Below are 16,615 nucleotides of genomic sequence, written 5' to 3'. Positions count from 1 at the left end.
TGCAGGCAGCAGCAGAATTCCTCATCCTGGACAGCAGAGCCTGGTGGCAGGGGTGGGGTATGAGGGAGGAGAGGGAAACCCATGAGGCACAAATGTCCCTGGGCTTTGGGTCTACAGAGCTGCCGCTCTTGGTCCCATGGGGACCACGGAGTGACATCAACAGGTTTGGGCTGGGTGGGGGTGCCCAGCTGACACCCTCTCCTCTGCCCTTCCTCGTGGGCAGGTGTCAGCACTGCGCCGTCTGGCCAAGCCCATGTCAGACCGGGTGGCGGGCAGGACGAGCCAGAAGCCGGCTATGCTGGACTCGGGCGCAGAGGTCTCGGCCAGCACCACCTCCTCCGAGCCCGAGTCCGGCGCTCGCTCCGTCTCCAGCATCGTGCGCCAGTGGAACAGGAAGATCAACAACTTCCTGGGAGACACCTCGTCCTCTGTGAACGGGGCTCGGCCTGCCAGGTCAGGGCAGGGGCTGGGTGGGTGGACAGTAAGGCATCCCAGGGATCCCCATGCCTGGCTTTTGGCTGGTGCAGAGGTTGAAGGCTGGCTTCTTGGTGTGCACTTGACCTGTATTAAACTAATGACCCTGTGACGGGCTGTGCTGGCAGAGTGTGACTGACTGTCACCTGGGCTTGAGCCCAGAGCTGGCCTTCCACAAGGATTAAATGCCATGGCACAAACCCTGCTGGGCTCATCTCTTTTCCCTCTTTGCTAAGGGGCAATGGAAAAGTTGGGCAATCCACAAACAGTGCAGATGCCTCCTCTGCTTCTGGCCAGTCAAAGCCCTGGCATCCTCCTGGGGCAAGCCTAGCTCTCCAGCACGGTGTGGCTGGCTGCCTATGTGCCTGTTCTCCCTTCTGGCTGTAGGAAGAAGTTCCCCAAGAAGGGCTCAAGCCAGACCTTCAGCAAAGCCGCCCGCCTCAAGTGGCAGTCGCTGGAGCGGCGCATCTTCGACATCGTCATGCAGAGGATGACCATCGTCAACCTCGAGGCGGACATGGAGAGGCTCATCAAGGTGGCCGTGGTGCTGGGGATGGAGAGGGCCAGGTGGTGGGTGCAGGACAGGGGGATGGCTGTGCAGACAGTGCCAATCCCCCTTCCCTTTTCCCCCAGAAACGCGAGGAGCTGTCACTGCTGCAGGAGGCGTTGCTGGGCAAGCGGGCGAAGCTGCAGGCAGAGAGCCCCATGGAGCAGAAAGGGCTGCAAGAGCTGAATGAGGAGATTGAGGTGCTGGGGGCCAACATTGACTACATCAACGACAGCATTTCAGACTGCCAGGCCACCATCATGCAGATTGAGGAGACCAAGGTGGGCAGTGGGACTGGGCCCAGCTGTCAGGGGGAGAGCGAGAGCATCTCTCTGTGGCAGGAGCATCCTCTGAGCTGTGTCACACTCGCTGGGGCTGCACCCACACAGACACTTCTCATTAGGTGGTTAATTGTGGAGAGGAGTGCTGGCAGGTCCTTGCATGTCCCTGGACAAGCTGCTGTCATCCCACTGCCCTGGAATTGTAGGGAAGCTGTGGCCCCCCATCTTGCCCATGGTGCTTCTGGTCACTCATCCCCATGGGAGCTTCATGTGCTGGAAATGTCCTAAGAGGACTGGATTTTTTCCCAGCAGAAGCTATCCAGGTTTTGTGTCCATTTGTGACACTGGGCGTGCCACTGTGCAGCTCCTGATCCCCCTCAGTGCCTGAAGCCCAAAATGGAGGCTGTGTGCTGTCCCTGGCTTGTCCCCAGCTGTCACCTGGGGGATTGGCAGGGAAGGAGAGCTGCTGTTAATTCACACTAGGCTTTGGATTGTGTATTCAGGTGAGCCTGGTGTCTGTTCGGTGTCTAACTAAGTGTCGGCCCCAGAATTTCTGTAGCAGTGCAGAAGCCCTGCAGGTTGTGTTGGACAGCCCCATGGCCAGATCTCCCCAGTAGCCACTGGGCAGACTGGGGAGGGCGAGTGTTGGACTGGGCAGTGCTTGCAGGATGATGGAGGTGCTGTGTTGGCCATGGAGCCCCTTCTGCCCATCCCGTGTCCAGCAGCAAAGCTCCGCTGCTGCAGCCAGCACTTGTCTCTCCGTGTTTCAGGAGGAGCTGGACTCCACAGACACCTCGGTGGTGATCAGCTCCTGCTCCCTGGCCGAAGCCCGGCTGCTGCTGGACAACTTCCTGAAGGCCTCCATTGACAAGGTGCAGGGCCAGGCTGGGGTGTGGATGTGTGACAGGGTTTCTCACAGGGTGCCAGGGTGGGGACCTGGTGGTGGGGACCTGTGACACCCGCCTGAGCCCCGGCGTGGCTGTCCTTCCCCAGGGGCTGCAGGTAGCCCAGAAGGAGGCCCAGATCCGGCTGCTGGAGGGGCGACTGCGGCAGACAGACGTGGCCAGCTCCTCTCAGAACCACGCCATCCTGGACGCCCTGCGGGAGAAGGCCGAGTCCCACCCCGAGCTGCAGGCGCTGATCCACAATGTCCAGCAAGGTGGGACCTGGGCTGGGCGTGTGTATCCTCAGGCCAGGTGTGCTCATCCGCTGGCCTGTGGGGTGGGGTGGGGTGTCCACCCTGTGCTGGCCCTGCAGGAAGCATCTGGAGGTGCCATGGCTGGGACCCTGCCCCGAGGGTGATGCTGGGTAGGGCCGTGTGCCCTGGCCACCAGAACAACAGGGACAAGGAACGGGGTCACCCCTCACAGCTGCCTGGGGTGTCCCCTCCACGGTGTGGCTCAGATGGGGCTGGGGATGGTGGGGTCCCCTCTGCGCTGCTGATGCGCTGCCTCCCTCTCACACAGAGAACGGCTACACCAGCACGGATGAGGAGGTCTCAGAGTTCAGCCTGGCTTCAGATGGGAGGTAAGCACCAGCCTGGTGCTGCCTGAGCTGGTGGTGCCTGGGGAAAGATGCCTGGTGCCATTCAGGGGACCCTGTGGAGGAACAAAGCCCCGCCGGAGCTTTTCTGTGGTGCCCAGCCCTTGGTGGGGGGAGCAGAGATGTCTCTTGGACACCAGTGGGGAGTGATGTGGTCATTCCTTGGAGAAGCGGTGCTGGAGAGCAGGGGGTAAACCAAGGAGTCTAGTGGACCAGTGGCACCAGCTTTCTGAAGAGAGTTTGGCAATGAAGATCCATCTTTGCTCTCTTCTCCTTGCAGCATCTCCCAGTCTTTCACCATGAAGGGCTCGGCAAGCCAGGATGACTTCAAGTTCAAGGTTAGTTGGCCTTTTTGTGTGGCCCTTGTCACAGGGACTGGGAGGAGGGATGGAAGGATGTTCAGCAATGCTCCAGGCCTCTGCTCTGTGGCCTGAACCTTGGGGAACCAGGCTTGGCATAGGCAGTGTGGCTGATCCCTGGGTGGGAGGAACCAAGATCTCCTGGTACTGTGGTTCTGAGATACCATAAACTTGGGAAACCACATCAGCCCTGCGGATCTGAGTGGCATCAAGGAGGACCCTGTGCAGGGCAGAGGTGGAGGGAAGCAGCCAATGTTCTGTACAGGCTGTCAGTATGTGTGTTCTGAGCATGGAGAGCTGGCTGTGATGGGCATCCCAGTGTGACCTGGGGGAGCTCAGCCTCCTGTGGCCAGAGAGCACGAGCTCCCCACCCCACAGCACTGGCTGCTCCCGCTGCCCAGCCCTGAGCCCTCTGCCCTGCTCTAGGGAGAGCCCAAGCTCTCGGGGCAGATGAAGGCGGTGTCAGCTGAGTGTCTGGGGCCCACGCTGGACGTCTCTACCAAGAACATCACCAAGTCCTTGGCATCCCTCATGGAGATCAAGGAGGATGGGATCGGCTTCTCCATCCGAGACCCCTATTACAAGGAGAAGGTGTCGCGCACCGTCAGCCTGCCCACGCGAGGAAGCACCTTGTGAGCATGGGGTGATGGGTCTCTGGGCACTGGGAGGCTCGTGGAGGCATGGGCCAGCCCATGGGAAACTGTGTCTGGCCTGTGGAGGTGGAGAGGGGTGAAGGTGAGCCCAGTCCAGCATCTATCCAGGCTTGGCTGCAGCAAGCAGTGGTGGATTTCTCCAGCGGGACTTGGAGAGTGTTGAGGAGTATGTTGGTATCCTTTGCAGATGGAGAGGAGGGTGCTTCAGGAGGAGGGAAAGAAGGGGGTGTGTGAAGGTCCCCAACTCCCTGCTCTTGGTTATCAACCGCCTTGGGCTGCCAAAAACCTCCGCACTCAGGGCTGCCTCGAGGCATCCTCTGACTGTGTGACTGTGACTCCAGGGCAGCCCAACTTCTATTTACTCTTGTGGGGGAGGACAGAGGTGTTCATTGTGGAGGGATCCCAGTGCAGGGCAGGCACCCACTCTGCTCTGTTCCCTCGCTTCAGTCCCAGGCAGTCCCGAGGCTCAGACACTTCTCCCCTGACGAGGCGGAAATCCTACGACCGCGGGCAACCTGCCAGGTGAGCCTGGGAGAGACGGCGATGCGGCTGGGGGAGGCTGGGTGGCCCAGCTGAGTGGGGAAGGATGCTGTCTGGGCAGCTCTGCTGGGCCCTGCTGGTGCCAAGTGAGCAGCTCCCGAGTCACGCGTCCCTCTGATCCTTCCCGGCTCAGGCCTGCAGACATTGGCTTCACACCTCCCTCCTCCCCTCCCACCCGCCCGCGCAACGACCGCAACGTCTTCTCCCGCCTGACGAGCACCCAGAGCCAGGGGTCTGCCTTGGATAAGTAAGTCCTGGTGGGGTGGGAGTGTGTGAGTGAGGGGGACCCAGACCGTGACAGCACACATGTACCAAGCCCCGTGGGGGCAAAAAGGAGCACCAGGACTTGGGTTGGCTCCAGCCAGTTGTCCTGTCACCACTTTACCTCCCCTGCTTCTCCCTGTGAGGGAGCAGCTGCTGTGCCAGTGCTGTGCTCCTGCCCACTGTGCCCCCTCTGAGTTCACACTCCTGGCTTCTGCCTGGAGACAGGGCAGTGCCAGGCCTGGGGCCCTGGAAAGGCGATGGAACAGGATGGGGTGAGGGGGTGAGGGCTCACAGGAAGCTGATGGACTGGCATTCACCCACAAATGCTGCTCCAGCCTCCCCCAGGTTGGGTGCTGCCCTCAGCTCGGACACTGTTAGCAGCGCCGGCGTTCCCTGATGGAGACCTGCTGTCTGATCATCACATGCCCTCTGCTCCTCTGCTCTCCCCTGGTTCTCCATGTGTGCTTCTCTTTCTCCCTCTCTCCCCTCCTCCTCTCTATCCTACACTGGCTTGGATGCAATAACAATCCTCCACCTCTGACTCCACTGCTGCCTCCTCTAGTCTGGGTTTTCTCTCCCATAATCCTGCTAATTTTCTGCCCCTAGGTCTGATGACAGCGATTCCTCTGTCTCGGAGGTGCTGAGGTATAGACAACTTTCTATTTATTATCCCTTCCTCCGCTCCTCCTTTCTCTGTCTCAGGTGCCTGCTCTCCCTGTCCCCACATGCTCTGCCTGCACCTTGCTGCTCTCCCCCCCTCCCAGCTTGTGTGTCTGTCCCCTCCTGGCATGCCACCTCTAGTGCCTGATGTTGTCCCCTCGGTTGCAAGTTAAGAGCCATTCCTGCTTGGATCAGCCCTTGGAAACACGGCGCTGGGCTCACCTGCGGGCACTGGCTGGTTTGGGGTTGGCAGCATGTTCTCCTCCATCTCTGATGGGTTCTTGCCAGCCTGAGGCCACCGTGTCCCACACCTTCCCCAGCTCTCCAGCAGGACGGTGGGGTGGTGGGGAAGGGGACAAGTGACCCTGGGTGCTTCCAGTGTGTCCTTCGTGTAAGCTTCTTCCAGGCAAATATCTCGGGTTCTCCCCGTGCCTGGTTGTGCTTCCCTGGTGCTGAGCTGGGGAAGGTTGATCTCTTTCCCGAAGGAATCCAGTCAGATTGTGGTGCAGAGCTCAGCCTTGGGGTTAAGGTGCTCCTGGGCTTCTCCCACTGCACCCACCTGCCTGTGGAGGTTTCCCAACACAAGGGCCAACTTTACCCCATCCTTAAGGAACATCAGCCTCATTGTGGCCTTCCAGTGCCTAGAGGGGCTTATAAAAAATAGGGAGAGTGACTTTTTACAGGGGCAGATAGTGACAGGACAAGGGGGAACAGTTTTAAACTGAAAGAGGAGGGATTTGAAATATATGTCAGGAAGAAATTTTTCCTGTGAGGATGGTGAGGCCCTGGCACAGGTTGCCCAGAGGAGCTGTGTTCAAGGCCAGGTTGGATGGGGCTTGGAGTAACCTGGTCTAGTGGAAGGTGTCTCTGCCCGTGGCAGGGGGGTGGAATGAGATGGTGTCTAGGGTCCCTTCCAGCCCAAACCATTCCATGATTCTGTGAGCAGCTCTCCAGCACCTGGGTGTCCCCTCACTCTACCTGTGCTCTGAGCTCCTGCAGGCCCCCAGTCGCTGGGGGAGTGTCACCAGACCAGTCTGGGCTGTGTCACTTTGAGCAGTTTTTAGTCAGGCAGACACACACAGTCAGTGCAAAACATCTTACCCCGCGCAGTCAGGATTTCCCCTTGGACTCAGTGACACTTTGAGACTGGTGGAAGCACCAGGAGTCAGGGGAGGGCTGTTGGGTTGGCACTGGTAAGTGCAGAGCTGAGGAAGAACCATCACATGCATGTGATTCCCAAACCCAAATTAATGAGCCTGTGCTTATCCTCATGACTAACGCAGACCTTGCCCTTCCCCAGCCCCACACTGCAGTTTCCCTGCCTGTAAGAAGAAACCAGCCCAGCCTGGGGTCCCTTGGCTGTGGGTGGCTGTGCTTGCTGCCCAGGCACACCAGGGTCCCGAGGGTCACACATGGAAGGGTTGGGCTGGTGGTCCTCAGCACCCTCAGCATGTCTGAAGTAGAGGGGATTGGCAGGTGCTGTGTCCCCTGGGACAGGCAGCAGTGTCCCTTGGAGGCAGGTCTGGCAGGGGGAGGTTCTCCTGCCCAAAGCTAGTAGTGGTTGCAGGAACAGCCACTGTGACAGGGATGTGGGGTGCAGAAGCTGGTGCTGCCCTTTGTCACCCTTGTGGTCTGTGCAAAGGAGCAGGGCCCTGTCTCCAAATGTCACCAGCTACAGGCTGACGGCCCCCAAGGGACTGGGGTGCTGATACTGGTGCCCTGAAACATTTATCCCAGCAGAGCTTCCAGCTGGAGAGGGGGCAGTTTGTCCCAAAATGGACCTTAGGGCCAGTGAGCTGGGTCTCCTGACCTGTCCTGAGTCTCTGCTGCCCAGGCACGAGAGGTTTAGGGGGAGAGCAGAGGCCACTGGGCAGCCTCCCCCTTTCCCAGTCTATTGCCGGGGCAGAGGTGGGAAGGGGCTGCCCCTGGGGAGACTCCTGGGGTTTCCTACAAAGACCTTGGCTCAGACATGCCAGGTTCAGCTGGGCAGTGGAAGATGCTTGGTGTGAGACAGCTCTCCCATGCCCTGGGACTGTGGGCACAGTGCCTCTCCAGCCCTGCACTGTACCTGTTCTCTCTCTCCCACCAAGGGGCATCATTAACCCAGTGGGTGGCACCAAGAATGCCCGGACAGCCCCACTGCAGTGTGTCTCGGTGGCAGAGGGACACACCAAGCCTGTGCTCTGCCTGGATGCCACCGACGAGCTGCTCTTCACGGGCTCCAAAGGTGCGTGGTGGGCAGAGGGGGCAGGGAAGGTGCGGATGCTGTGGGAGCAGGTTGGCATTGGGAATGTGGGAAGTGCTGGGCACTGCGGGGACGGTCCCTGTCTTCAGCGTTGAGCCCTGCCCTGCCCCAGTGCGGGGGCTGGCTGGCTCCTTTCCCTCTGGCCCTGTGGGAGGGGGGAGATGCTCAGAACAGACCTTGTCTCCTTGGAGGAGACCCCTGCTGACACTCTCGGGAATGTTCTTCCTCCCACAGACCGGAGCTGCAAAATGTGGAACCTGGTGACGGGCCAGGAAATCGCCTCCCTCAAGGGTCACCCAAACAATGTGGTTTCCATCAAGTACTGCAGCCACACGGGGCTGGTGTTCACCGTGTCCACGTCGTACATCAAAGTGTGGGACATCCGCGACTCCGCCCGGTGCATCCGCACCCTCACGTACGTACCCTCGGCTCTGGGAGACCCGGGGCACTCTGGGCATCTCTGGCTTTGCAGGAGCCAGTCCCAGGACCTACAGGGGTTGGGGACAGGGCCAAGTAACAGCTCCTTTAGTGCCAGTTTGCAGTGCTGCTTCCTTAGGGAACAGGGAGGTTGTGGGAGAATTTGGGGTGAGGAGAGCCATGGGGACCTTCTGCAGAGAAGACTCAGGATCATGGAATCACAGAATATGTTGAGTTGGAATGACCCCCAAGGGTCATTGAGTCCAACCCCCGGCCCTGCACAGGACACCCCAACAATCCCACCCTGTGCCTGAGAGCATTGTCCAATTGCTTCTTGAACTCAGGCTTGGTGCTGTGACCACTCCCCTGGGGAGCCTGTTCCAGTGCCCAACCACCCTCTGGGTGAAAAACCTCTTCCTGATATCCAGCCTAAAGCTCCCCTGACTCCACTCCAGCTGTTTCCTCAAGTCCTGTGGTCATGAGAGTGAAGAGATGGGTACCTGCCCCTCATGAGGATACTGAAGACCACAATGAGGTCTCCTCTTAGTCTCTTAGTCTCTTCTCCAGCTGAACAAACCAAGTGACCTCAGCCATTCCTTGGCTTCCCCTCCAGACCCCCATCCTCCTCTGGACGCTCTCTAATGGCTTAGGTTTTTGTATTGTGGTGCCCAAAACTGCTCCCAGAACTTGAAGTGAGGCCACCCCAGTGCAGAGCAGAGCGGGACAATCCCCTCCCTCACCCAGTGGTGCTTTGCCTGATGCCACCCAGGACATGGTTGGCCCTCCTGAATCACATTCAACTTTCCATTGACCAGGACCCCCAGGTCCCTTCCCGCAGCTGTTCTCCAGCCTCTTGTTCCCCAGTCTATACACACAGCCAGGGTTGCCTCATTCCAGGTGCAGAATCCAGTATTTTCCCTTGTTAAGGGTCAAGAGCTTTGAAGAGGTTTTGCAGCTACTCTGAGAGTGGCCAGGAGAGCCAGCAGCTCCAGAGGGGAGACACAGCCCCAACAGCATCATGGCTGGGTAAATCTCAAGCTCTCCAGTGGGGAACTCAGATCTCTGTGAGGAGTTTGAGGACCAGAAAGGAGCATGGAGCAGGCTGTAGCTGTGGCTGCCAGCTTGAAGTAGGGCTCAAACATTAGGGGAGAGTATGGTGGGCCAGAGTTACCCACTCACTCTGGCCCAGAGCTCCTTTCTCTGTCCAGCCTCAGCTCATCTGCCTTGGCCTGAAGGTGCTTTTCCCTTGGTGCAGAGGTCAAGACCTCTGCTTCCCTGTGCTGGATGCCAGCACTCACCAGCTCTTCCTGTGTGAAGCTGAAAGGAATGAGAGGAGAGCAGAATGGCCCTCAGATGGAAACCAGGGCCCCATGCTCTGTGTCATGCACAGACCCCACATCCTTGGCTGCCTCTGCAGGCTGGGCACTGCTTTGGGGGACAGAGCTCCTGTTGGTCTCACTGTGACCAGAGGGACAGTTCCTCAGTGGCTCTGATCTCCACTCATCCTCCCCCCTTGACCTCTCCCTCTCCTCTTTAGATCTTCTGGACAGGTGATCTCTGGGGACGCCTGTGCTGGGACCACCACCCGCACGGTCACCAGCGTGCAGGGGGAGCACCAGATCAACCAGATCGCCCTCAACCCCACGGGCACCACGCTCTACGCTGCCGCCGGGAACTCCGTCCGCATCTGGGAGCTGAGCAGGTGAGGGGGGTGCTGAGCTGGGCAGGACATCCTGTGGGTGCCTGAAATTATCCCCCTGGGAAAAGGGAAAGCCTTTTTAGTAATGGAAGTTGACTGGAATAAGGAATTTCAGGGCCCTTTCCTATGAGACCTGAGGAGTGATGAGCAGCGTTGGAGCTACTTGGGGTGGGGGCTTTGTCTGTGCACTGGGCAGAGCTTGGGAGAAAGGGGGAAGGCAAGTGGGATGGGCAGCACAACCCCCTGGTTTTGCCCTTGCCCTCCTACCTGCCTATTGGGCACTGAGCTGCAGCCTGGGCTCTGCAGCCAGATGTTGGCACACTTTCAGGCCGTGTAGCCAGATGTTGGCACACCCCCAGACTGCCTTCCTTCCCCAGCATCACTGGGAATGAGGTGTCCCTGCCCACTATCCCCCGAAGGGAATAACCCCTCCTGTGGGGCTCCAGTGCTGGGGGGGGGTGGGGGGTCTCTGCCTGGGAGGGCCCTTTGGAGGAGCTGCAGCACCCAGGAGGGGGCTGACCTGTGCCCTTGAACCCAGGTTGCAGCCTGTGGGAAAGCTGAGTGGCCACATCGGGCCCGTGATGTGTCTCACAGTGAACCAGACAGCGAGCAACCACGACCTGGTGGTCACAGGTTCCAAAGATCACTACGTCAAGGTACTCCCTTCCTTGGGCATCAGCACCCCGTGTCCTGTAGGGAAGCCCAGATGTTGGCAACCCCTGAGGTCTCTTCTCTCCTTTTGAAAGCTGAGCCCAGATTCTGGTTTTGTCTCTGCATATGAGGTTTTCACTTGTCTCCTCTTCCCAAGTCTTGCCTTTTGATTGGTCCACAGTGCACCTTCTGAGAAGGATTTGCATTTCTCTTGTCCCTCGGCCTCTGTGGCTGGGACTGGCCTGTGATGGCTGACCCAGATGAGCAGCTCACCCTGTTCTGCTCAATTCTCCCCCCCTGCCTGATATAGATGCTTTGTGCCTGCTCAGTCACAGCTCCAGCACAGCAGGAGCCTGTCCCTTCATTTCAGGTTTTAGCAAGTTGAATTAGAGCTGGCACCAGGCAAGTGAGCAGGGATGGTGAGATGGTGAGTGAGACAGGATCCCACTCAGCTGTCAGCTTGGCTTTTGGGGAGTGTAAAGGCTCACCAGGAGTAAAATGCAACAGAGTGGGGCTGTCCCTGGTGACAGATCTCCTCTGGTGGTGGCAGGACCCTCAGCCCCAAAAAGCCTCAAGCTGGCAATGCCCACTCCCCTTTCCAGCACCATTCTGGGTGCCCTGAGCCTAGAACACAGGGATCCCCAGGAGAGGGCCAGCTCTGTGCCCAGTGCCATCTGTGGTCTGTTACCCACTGCTCTTCCCCAGGTGTTTGAGATCACGGAGGGCATGGTGGGCAACATTGGCCCAACTCACAACTTTGAGCCCCCTCACTACGATGGCATCGAGTGCCTGGCCATCCAGGGAGATGTCCTCTTCAGCGGCTCCAGGGACAACGGCATTAAGAAGTGGGATCTGGAGCAGCAGGAACTTACCCAGGTCTGGAGGGGAGCACAGCACCAGTTCTGCAGTGATGTGGGGCAGAGGGATGTTGCTGCTGGGGTCTGGGGGGGACCCTTGTCCAGGGATGTAGTGCCAGTGTCCTGCATGGAGCTCACCAGGGAGGACATTCCTGATGGTGGGCCGGGTGTGGGTGAGGGCACTCGGGATTGCCAGCTCCCCCACAGACAGGCTCAGCATCAGCTGGAGTGTGGGGGGTTGTGTTCCCCTCTGAGTTCAGGATGTTTGTCTCCAGCCCAGGGGAGAAACCACACCCTGACTTTTGAGTCCATCCCCTCGGCTCCTAACTGGGCATCACCAGTCCCACAATCCCAGGGTGTCACTGAGGACCCAGCTGACCGGGTTGGGTGTGTGAGGCTGCTGGTGGTGCTGCAGCTGAGGTTGGTCATGACCTCTGCTCTGTGCCCATCCCTACAGCAAATCCCCAATGCCCACAAAGACTGGGTCTGTGCCCTGGCCTTCATCCCCGGCCGCCCCATGGTGCTGAGCGCCTGCCGAGGAGGTGTCATCAAAGTCTGGAACGTGGACACCTTCACCCCAGTCGGGGAGATCAAGGGGCATGACAGCCCCATCAACGCCATCTGCACCAACTCAAAGCACATCTTCACTGCCTCCAGGTGAGCCTCAGGCTTTCTGCCCCCACAGCCCCTGGGAAGGGGGAGACCCCGGGGTTGAGTTGTCACCCCTGGGCCTGGGTGGGTGTGTGCTGGGTGAACAGGGAGCGGGGAGGGAGGGAAGGGGAGAGTCTCACAGCTTTCTAGTCCCTCCACGCCTTCATCTCCTCTTGCCCACTTTAGCCTGCCCATGGCACGGCCTGCCCACCACGGTGACAAGAGCTGTCCCCAGCCATCCCCTGCCCACTCTCTGGTGACGCCCTGGGTTACCCCCCATGCAGGGACCCCTCTCCCCCGGGGCTGGGCATCCTCTGCTGCTCTTGGGGAGCTCTTTGGCAGCAAGACTCTGATACCCTCTTTTCGACCATGTCCCTTTTTTCCCTTCCTTTTTCTCTGTCTCTCTCTGTCTCTCCTCCTCCCCACCTCCCATCTGTGCCACAGCGACTGCCGGGTAAAGTTATGGAATTACGTGCCTGGGCTCACCCCTTGCCTTCCACGACGCGTCCTTGCCATAAAGGGCCGTGCTACTAGTCTGCCTTGACCCTCCTGCTCTTTGACTCTCTTGCTCATGTGCTCTTCTTCTGTCTCTCCTTCCCTTTTCTCTCCATCTCTCCCTCCCTCTGTCCCTCTCACTGTCGGTTTTGCTCTTCTCTCTCTTTTTTCCCCTCTTTCTCTCTGGTCTGAGCTGCTTCTTCACGGTATGAAACTATTCTGCGTTTTTCCCCACTTGATAAGTCTTTGCTAGAAGGGACTCGTCCCCTTGTCCCAGCCATACCCCCTGCCTTGGTTTCATTTGCTTTTTGGGTTTTTTTTCCTTGCCAAGTGCCCACATCCACTGTGGCAACTCTGTGGAAGCCGTGGCCTGCCCACACCTTTGCATGGATAGTGGGTTGGGAGTCATCAGCCACCCCCAAATCAGCCCGTGCCCCGGGGGGACTGAGCAGAGCAGCTCCCTGGACATCAGTGCTGGGACCAAGGGGGGCAGGAGTCATGGTGTGGGGTCAGCCCTGGAGGTCACCATTTCCCTTTGTCCCCACCTGCTGCCAGTGGGCTGAGCCCCATTGGGCCTGCCCGCTCCCCAAAGTGCATTGGGCAACCTCCTGCCAAGGGCAAAGGGCCTGGAAGTTCTGGGGGCTGCATGCTGCCGTGGGTGGGGAGGGGAGCATGTCCCCTCGTGGTCCTCCGTGCAGCGTCTGCGGGGCTCCTGCCCCAACCCCTGGGTCATGCTGTCCCTCTCACCTTTGTTCCTCAGCGACTTGACAGTGAAGCTCTGGAGTGGGAGGAGGTTGCCCGCGGGGTCAAACTAGGAACTGCAGAAAGACTGGAAGGCTTGGGAGCAGGGTGAAGGTCAGGGTGCCTCCCCCTGCTATTAGGACTCGCTCATCTACAGGAGCACTCAGCCCAACACAGGGATTTCTTTGTGCCTGACCCAACGGGGTGGATGATGCCTCATGTGATACTTTGAGCACTGCCAGCTCCTGTGGGGCACTGGCAGCTCTGTGGGGCACTGACAGCTCCACCTTCCCTCCTGCTGAGGTTTCTCGATGGCTCTCCGGTGACCAGGAAATATTTCATCTCTCCTCTCACCCATCCTGCTGTACGGACTTCTGGGGGTCAGAGCTCCTTGGCTCCTTCTTGGAGACACCCAGTTCCCTCCTGCCACTGTGGGCTTGTGTGGCCTCTGCTGTGATGTGCTGCTCTGGGGCTGGTTCCTGCAGGAGTCCTTCTCCACAACCACGAGGACATTTGGTGTCTGCTGGCCAGGACACAAGTACAGAGGGTGCTTCTCTGGAGCCATTACTCGTGGGACACCTCTCTGCTGTGGGGGCTGCAGAAGGATTTCCTGGTACTCTTATTCTTCCCCATCCTCTGTCTACCTGTCCCCTGCAGTTGGAGGTGGGCACCTCTGAGCTCCTTTGCCATGTCCCATCTTGGGAGACACAGCAAGCCTGGAAAGATCTCTGTCAGGCAACTTCCAGACAAACCTGCTGCAGTTCCCTTCGAAGTTCTTCAAACCCCAGCTGTAACCACAACTGCCCCATGGCTCTGGGCTCTTCCCCACGTGCCCACCCTGCTCTGCAGCGGGGAGGGATGGGCTGCTCAGCCCTGCTCTGGACACTGTGACCCCCAGCACGGGTTTGTGGGTCCTGCAGCGCGTTAACTCCCTCGAGGTGGAGAAATGAAGCAAGAATGGAGGTTACAGGGCAAAACAGCCAAGGCTGGATTTGTCAGCCGCACTGCTGTGGCCTGTCTGTCCTTCCCCTGGGCTCTGCCCTCGGCCCTCTGCCTGGGTTGGAGCTAGCTGAGGTTGGGCCTGCTGGTCTCCATGGATCTGGGGATGGAGAGGGCCCAGCAAGGCCTGGAGCAGCTGGAGTCTACTGTGCCAGGAGGAGAGTAAGGAGGGGGTTGCACACACTGGTCTCGCACAAGTCCCCTGACTCTCCCTGCGCTCGAAGGACAATCCTGCACCAGATGCACAATCCCATCTCCGTCCAGGAGTGTTTCCCCAAGGATGCACCTTCTCCAGCCTTCTTCCTCTCTCTCTCCTGTTCCAGGGGCTGGCAAGGCCCTGGTCTCACACTGGAGCTTCCCTCCATCTCTCCTTTGGCCTGTGGGACCATCCCCTGCTCTGCCCTGCCCTGGGCCACGCAGAGCTCTCATGGGGTGGCCAAGGAGGCTCCAGGATGGGTGCTGCCTCACATGTTCTCCTTTCCCCTTTGTCACAGAAGAAGCAGCACTTGAACTCAAATTTAAGGATTTCTCCATGTGGTCCCACCAGCACTGAACTGGGATCTTGGAGGCCAAGGGTTCCAGGACCTGCCCTATAAAGCACAGACCATTTCCCCTCTGCTCTCTCCAACCATGGTGACACCTGGACCAACCCCAGGTCATTTGCTACCAGCCCTTGTTTTACATATTCTGGCTGGAGAATGGGGATTCCTCTGCATCGTGAAAGACAGGAGCATCTCTGTTGAATTGATGGGGTGGGGGGGTTGCCTTTTGGGGGGAAAATTCCATCCTACTGACTTGCCTTGTTGGAGGGCGTATGGCATGTGTGTGTGTGACCCTGCCCAGGACAGTCACTGGTCCCCTGTGATTGTGGCTGAGCCCTGCATAGCCAGGACTGATGAGTGTATTGAGGTGAGGAGCCCACCCATCCCGTGGGACCTGTGGAACTGGGGGCACAGCCAGAAATGTCCAGGGCACCTCAGCCACCCAGGAACACACAGACATGGGGGTCTGGAGGATGTGTCACCCCCTCAAGCCTGTCTTGGAGAGGGTTTCCCTGCTCATTCCTCAGCTGGTTTAACCTTTGCTTGGCCAGAGGGGGTGTGTGTGTGTATGGTGGGGTGTGTTTGGCTGTAGCCAGCTGTCACATGTGCATCGATGTCTGCACTGAGATCTGCCAGTGCCTGCCCTGAAATCTCCTGCTGCTCCTGAAGGGGAGCTTGGGGGGGCCTAGGGTCGGACCTGCCTTGCTTTTCACCACCAGTTTCTTCTCCTGTGCAGGCTACAGGTGCCTGTTTAATACTCCAGGGCTGAGTGGCCAGTCCTGGATGTGCTGAGCATCCTTTGCAGCTACAGTCCAGCAGTGTGTTGAGGGGCTTCAAGGCTCCTGCTGCCTGTGGAGGGAGGGAGCTCAATACTGTAGCACTGGCATCCCAAGGGGGGGGGTCTTTGAAGTGAGGGGTGTTGTGGTTTAGGGATGATTTTCTCCAATTTAGTACTCCCACTAAAACCATGCATGGCTTGTTCCCCCTCCCAGTTCCCTGCTGTGGACTGGAGAGGAGAACTGGAGGCACAAAAGGTAAAGATCATGGGTTGAGATAACAACAATTTACTGAAAAACATCAATGAGGGAAGAAAACAAACAGTAACAGCAAAAGTATTAACAAAAGTGTACCAAAGAGAGTGATTCACATGCAAAATGCTCACCATGGAGCCCCTGACCTGGCCCCCAGCCATGTTACCTTGACCAGAAGAGACCCCTTCTCCCTGGAAGAGAAGGAATGGATTCTGCCCCTACATATCTCAGTGGCATCAGGGTACATTGTGCACTGGGCACTAAAGCCTTATACTCTTGTGGGTCTGATGTGCCATCACATCCACACAGTCCAGTAGATCCGACTGCCCCTTTCCTCCACCTGGCTGGAGGCAGGGCCCCTCTAGTCTTGGTCACAAATACTCATTGCTCACTTCCTGTAAATATAAACTGGAGGTCCCTTCGAGAGGATCAGAAGGAACATCAACCCTCCTCTTCTGTCCGAGGACTTGCCCACTGGAAAGTGGAATGGCATTTATCCTTGAAGGATTTCTGTGATGGTTGTTCTTTCTCTCGACTCATGTACCCCTGCTGCTGGGGCAGAGGTGGGTTTTCCATCCCATTTCCTCATCTCTCTGTGGTCATGTAGGTAAAACCACAGGTTATCTCATAGTGTGTCCCCCCTCTCTGGAGCAGGGGGGCACTTGCTCCCAACAGCAGAGACTGATCCGCACTGGCAGGTGTCAGACATTAACTCTATAACTTGCTCAGGGCTGTCCACAGTCTTGGACAGTCTTTCCACAGCGGAGTTGCAGGTCAGTAGGGAGGAAAAAAGATGATCTTCATATTGCTGGAGTCAGCTAGTGACTGAGGCACTGTTTGTTCTCCTTCTTTCACTGACATCAATGCCAACGAGTTGGCGTACAATGATGGTGCCCCCTGTACAAACTTCTGCCCCATGGATTGTGTGCACTGGACCTCCTCTGGATCTACAAGGGACTGCTTTTTA

The 16,615-nt window shown here is 58.2% G+C and overlaps 1 protein-coding gene across 5 annotated transcripts in view; it reads left to right on the top strand.

Moving 5' to 3' along the window:
• The window catches only part of KIF21B (kinesin family member 21B), a 41,519-nt gene extending 24,910 nt beyond the window's left edge, over positions 1 to 16,609 (top strand). For 2 of the 5 annotated variants that reach the window (XM_017821385.1, XM_017821384.1), the window contains exons 18-35: positions 224 to 453; positions 862 to 1,009; positions 1,108 to 1,302; positions 2,073 to 2,174; positions 2,296 to 2,461; positions 2,769 to 2,829; positions 3,125 to 3,182; positions 3,630 to 3,835; positions 4,304 to 4,378; positions 4,530 to 4,643; positions 5,267 to 5,305; positions 7,411 to 7,547; positions 7,800 to 7,980; positions 9,520 to 9,684; positions 10,220 to 10,337; positions 11,038 to 11,208; positions 11,647 to 11,846; positions 12,285 to 12,384. In XM_017821385.1, coding sequence (XP_017676874.1) covers positions 224 to 453; positions 862 to 1,009; positions 1,108 to 1,302; positions 2,073 to 2,174; positions 2,296 to 2,461; positions 2,769 to 2,829; positions 3,125 to 3,182; positions 3,630 to 3,835; positions 4,304 to 4,378; positions 4,530 to 4,643; positions 5,267 to 5,305; positions 7,411 to 7,547; positions 7,800 to 7,980; positions 9,520 to 9,684; positions 10,220 to 10,337; positions 11,038 to 11,208; positions 11,647 to 11,846; positions 12,285 to 12,384 — 2,466 coding nt within the window. Of the gene's footprint in view, positions 1 to 223; positions 454 to 861; positions 1,010 to 1,107; positions 1,303 to 2,072; positions 2,175 to 2,295; positions 2,462 to 2,768; positions 2,830 to 3,124; positions 3,183 to 3,629; positions 3,836 to 4,303; positions 4,379 to 4,529; positions 4,644 to 5,266; positions 5,306 to 7,410; positions 7,548 to 7,799; positions 7,981 to 9,519; positions 9,685 to 10,219; positions 10,338 to 11,037; positions 11,209 to 11,646; positions 11,847 to 12,284; positions 12,385 to 13,095 lie in introns of those variants that run through there. The other 3 variants (XM_017821387.1, XM_017821388.1, XM_017821386.1) reach the window with 3 other exon arrangements.
• The last annotated feature ends 6 nt before the right edge of the window (positions 16,610 to 16,615 follow it).

This window comes from Lepidothrix coronata, unplaced genomic scaffold (assembly GCF_001604755.1).
Source record: "Lepidothrix coronata isolate B3197 unplaced genomic scaffold, Lepidothrix_coronata-1.0 Scaffold90, whole genome shotgun sequence".
Classification (NCBI taxonomy): domain Eukaryota; kingdom Metazoa; phylum Chordata; class Aves; order Passeriformes; family Pipridae; genus Lepidothrix; species Lepidothrix coronata.
The sequence above is the reverse complement of the archived record's forward strand: the minus strand, read 5'-3'. Positions and strand labels throughout refer to the sequence as shown.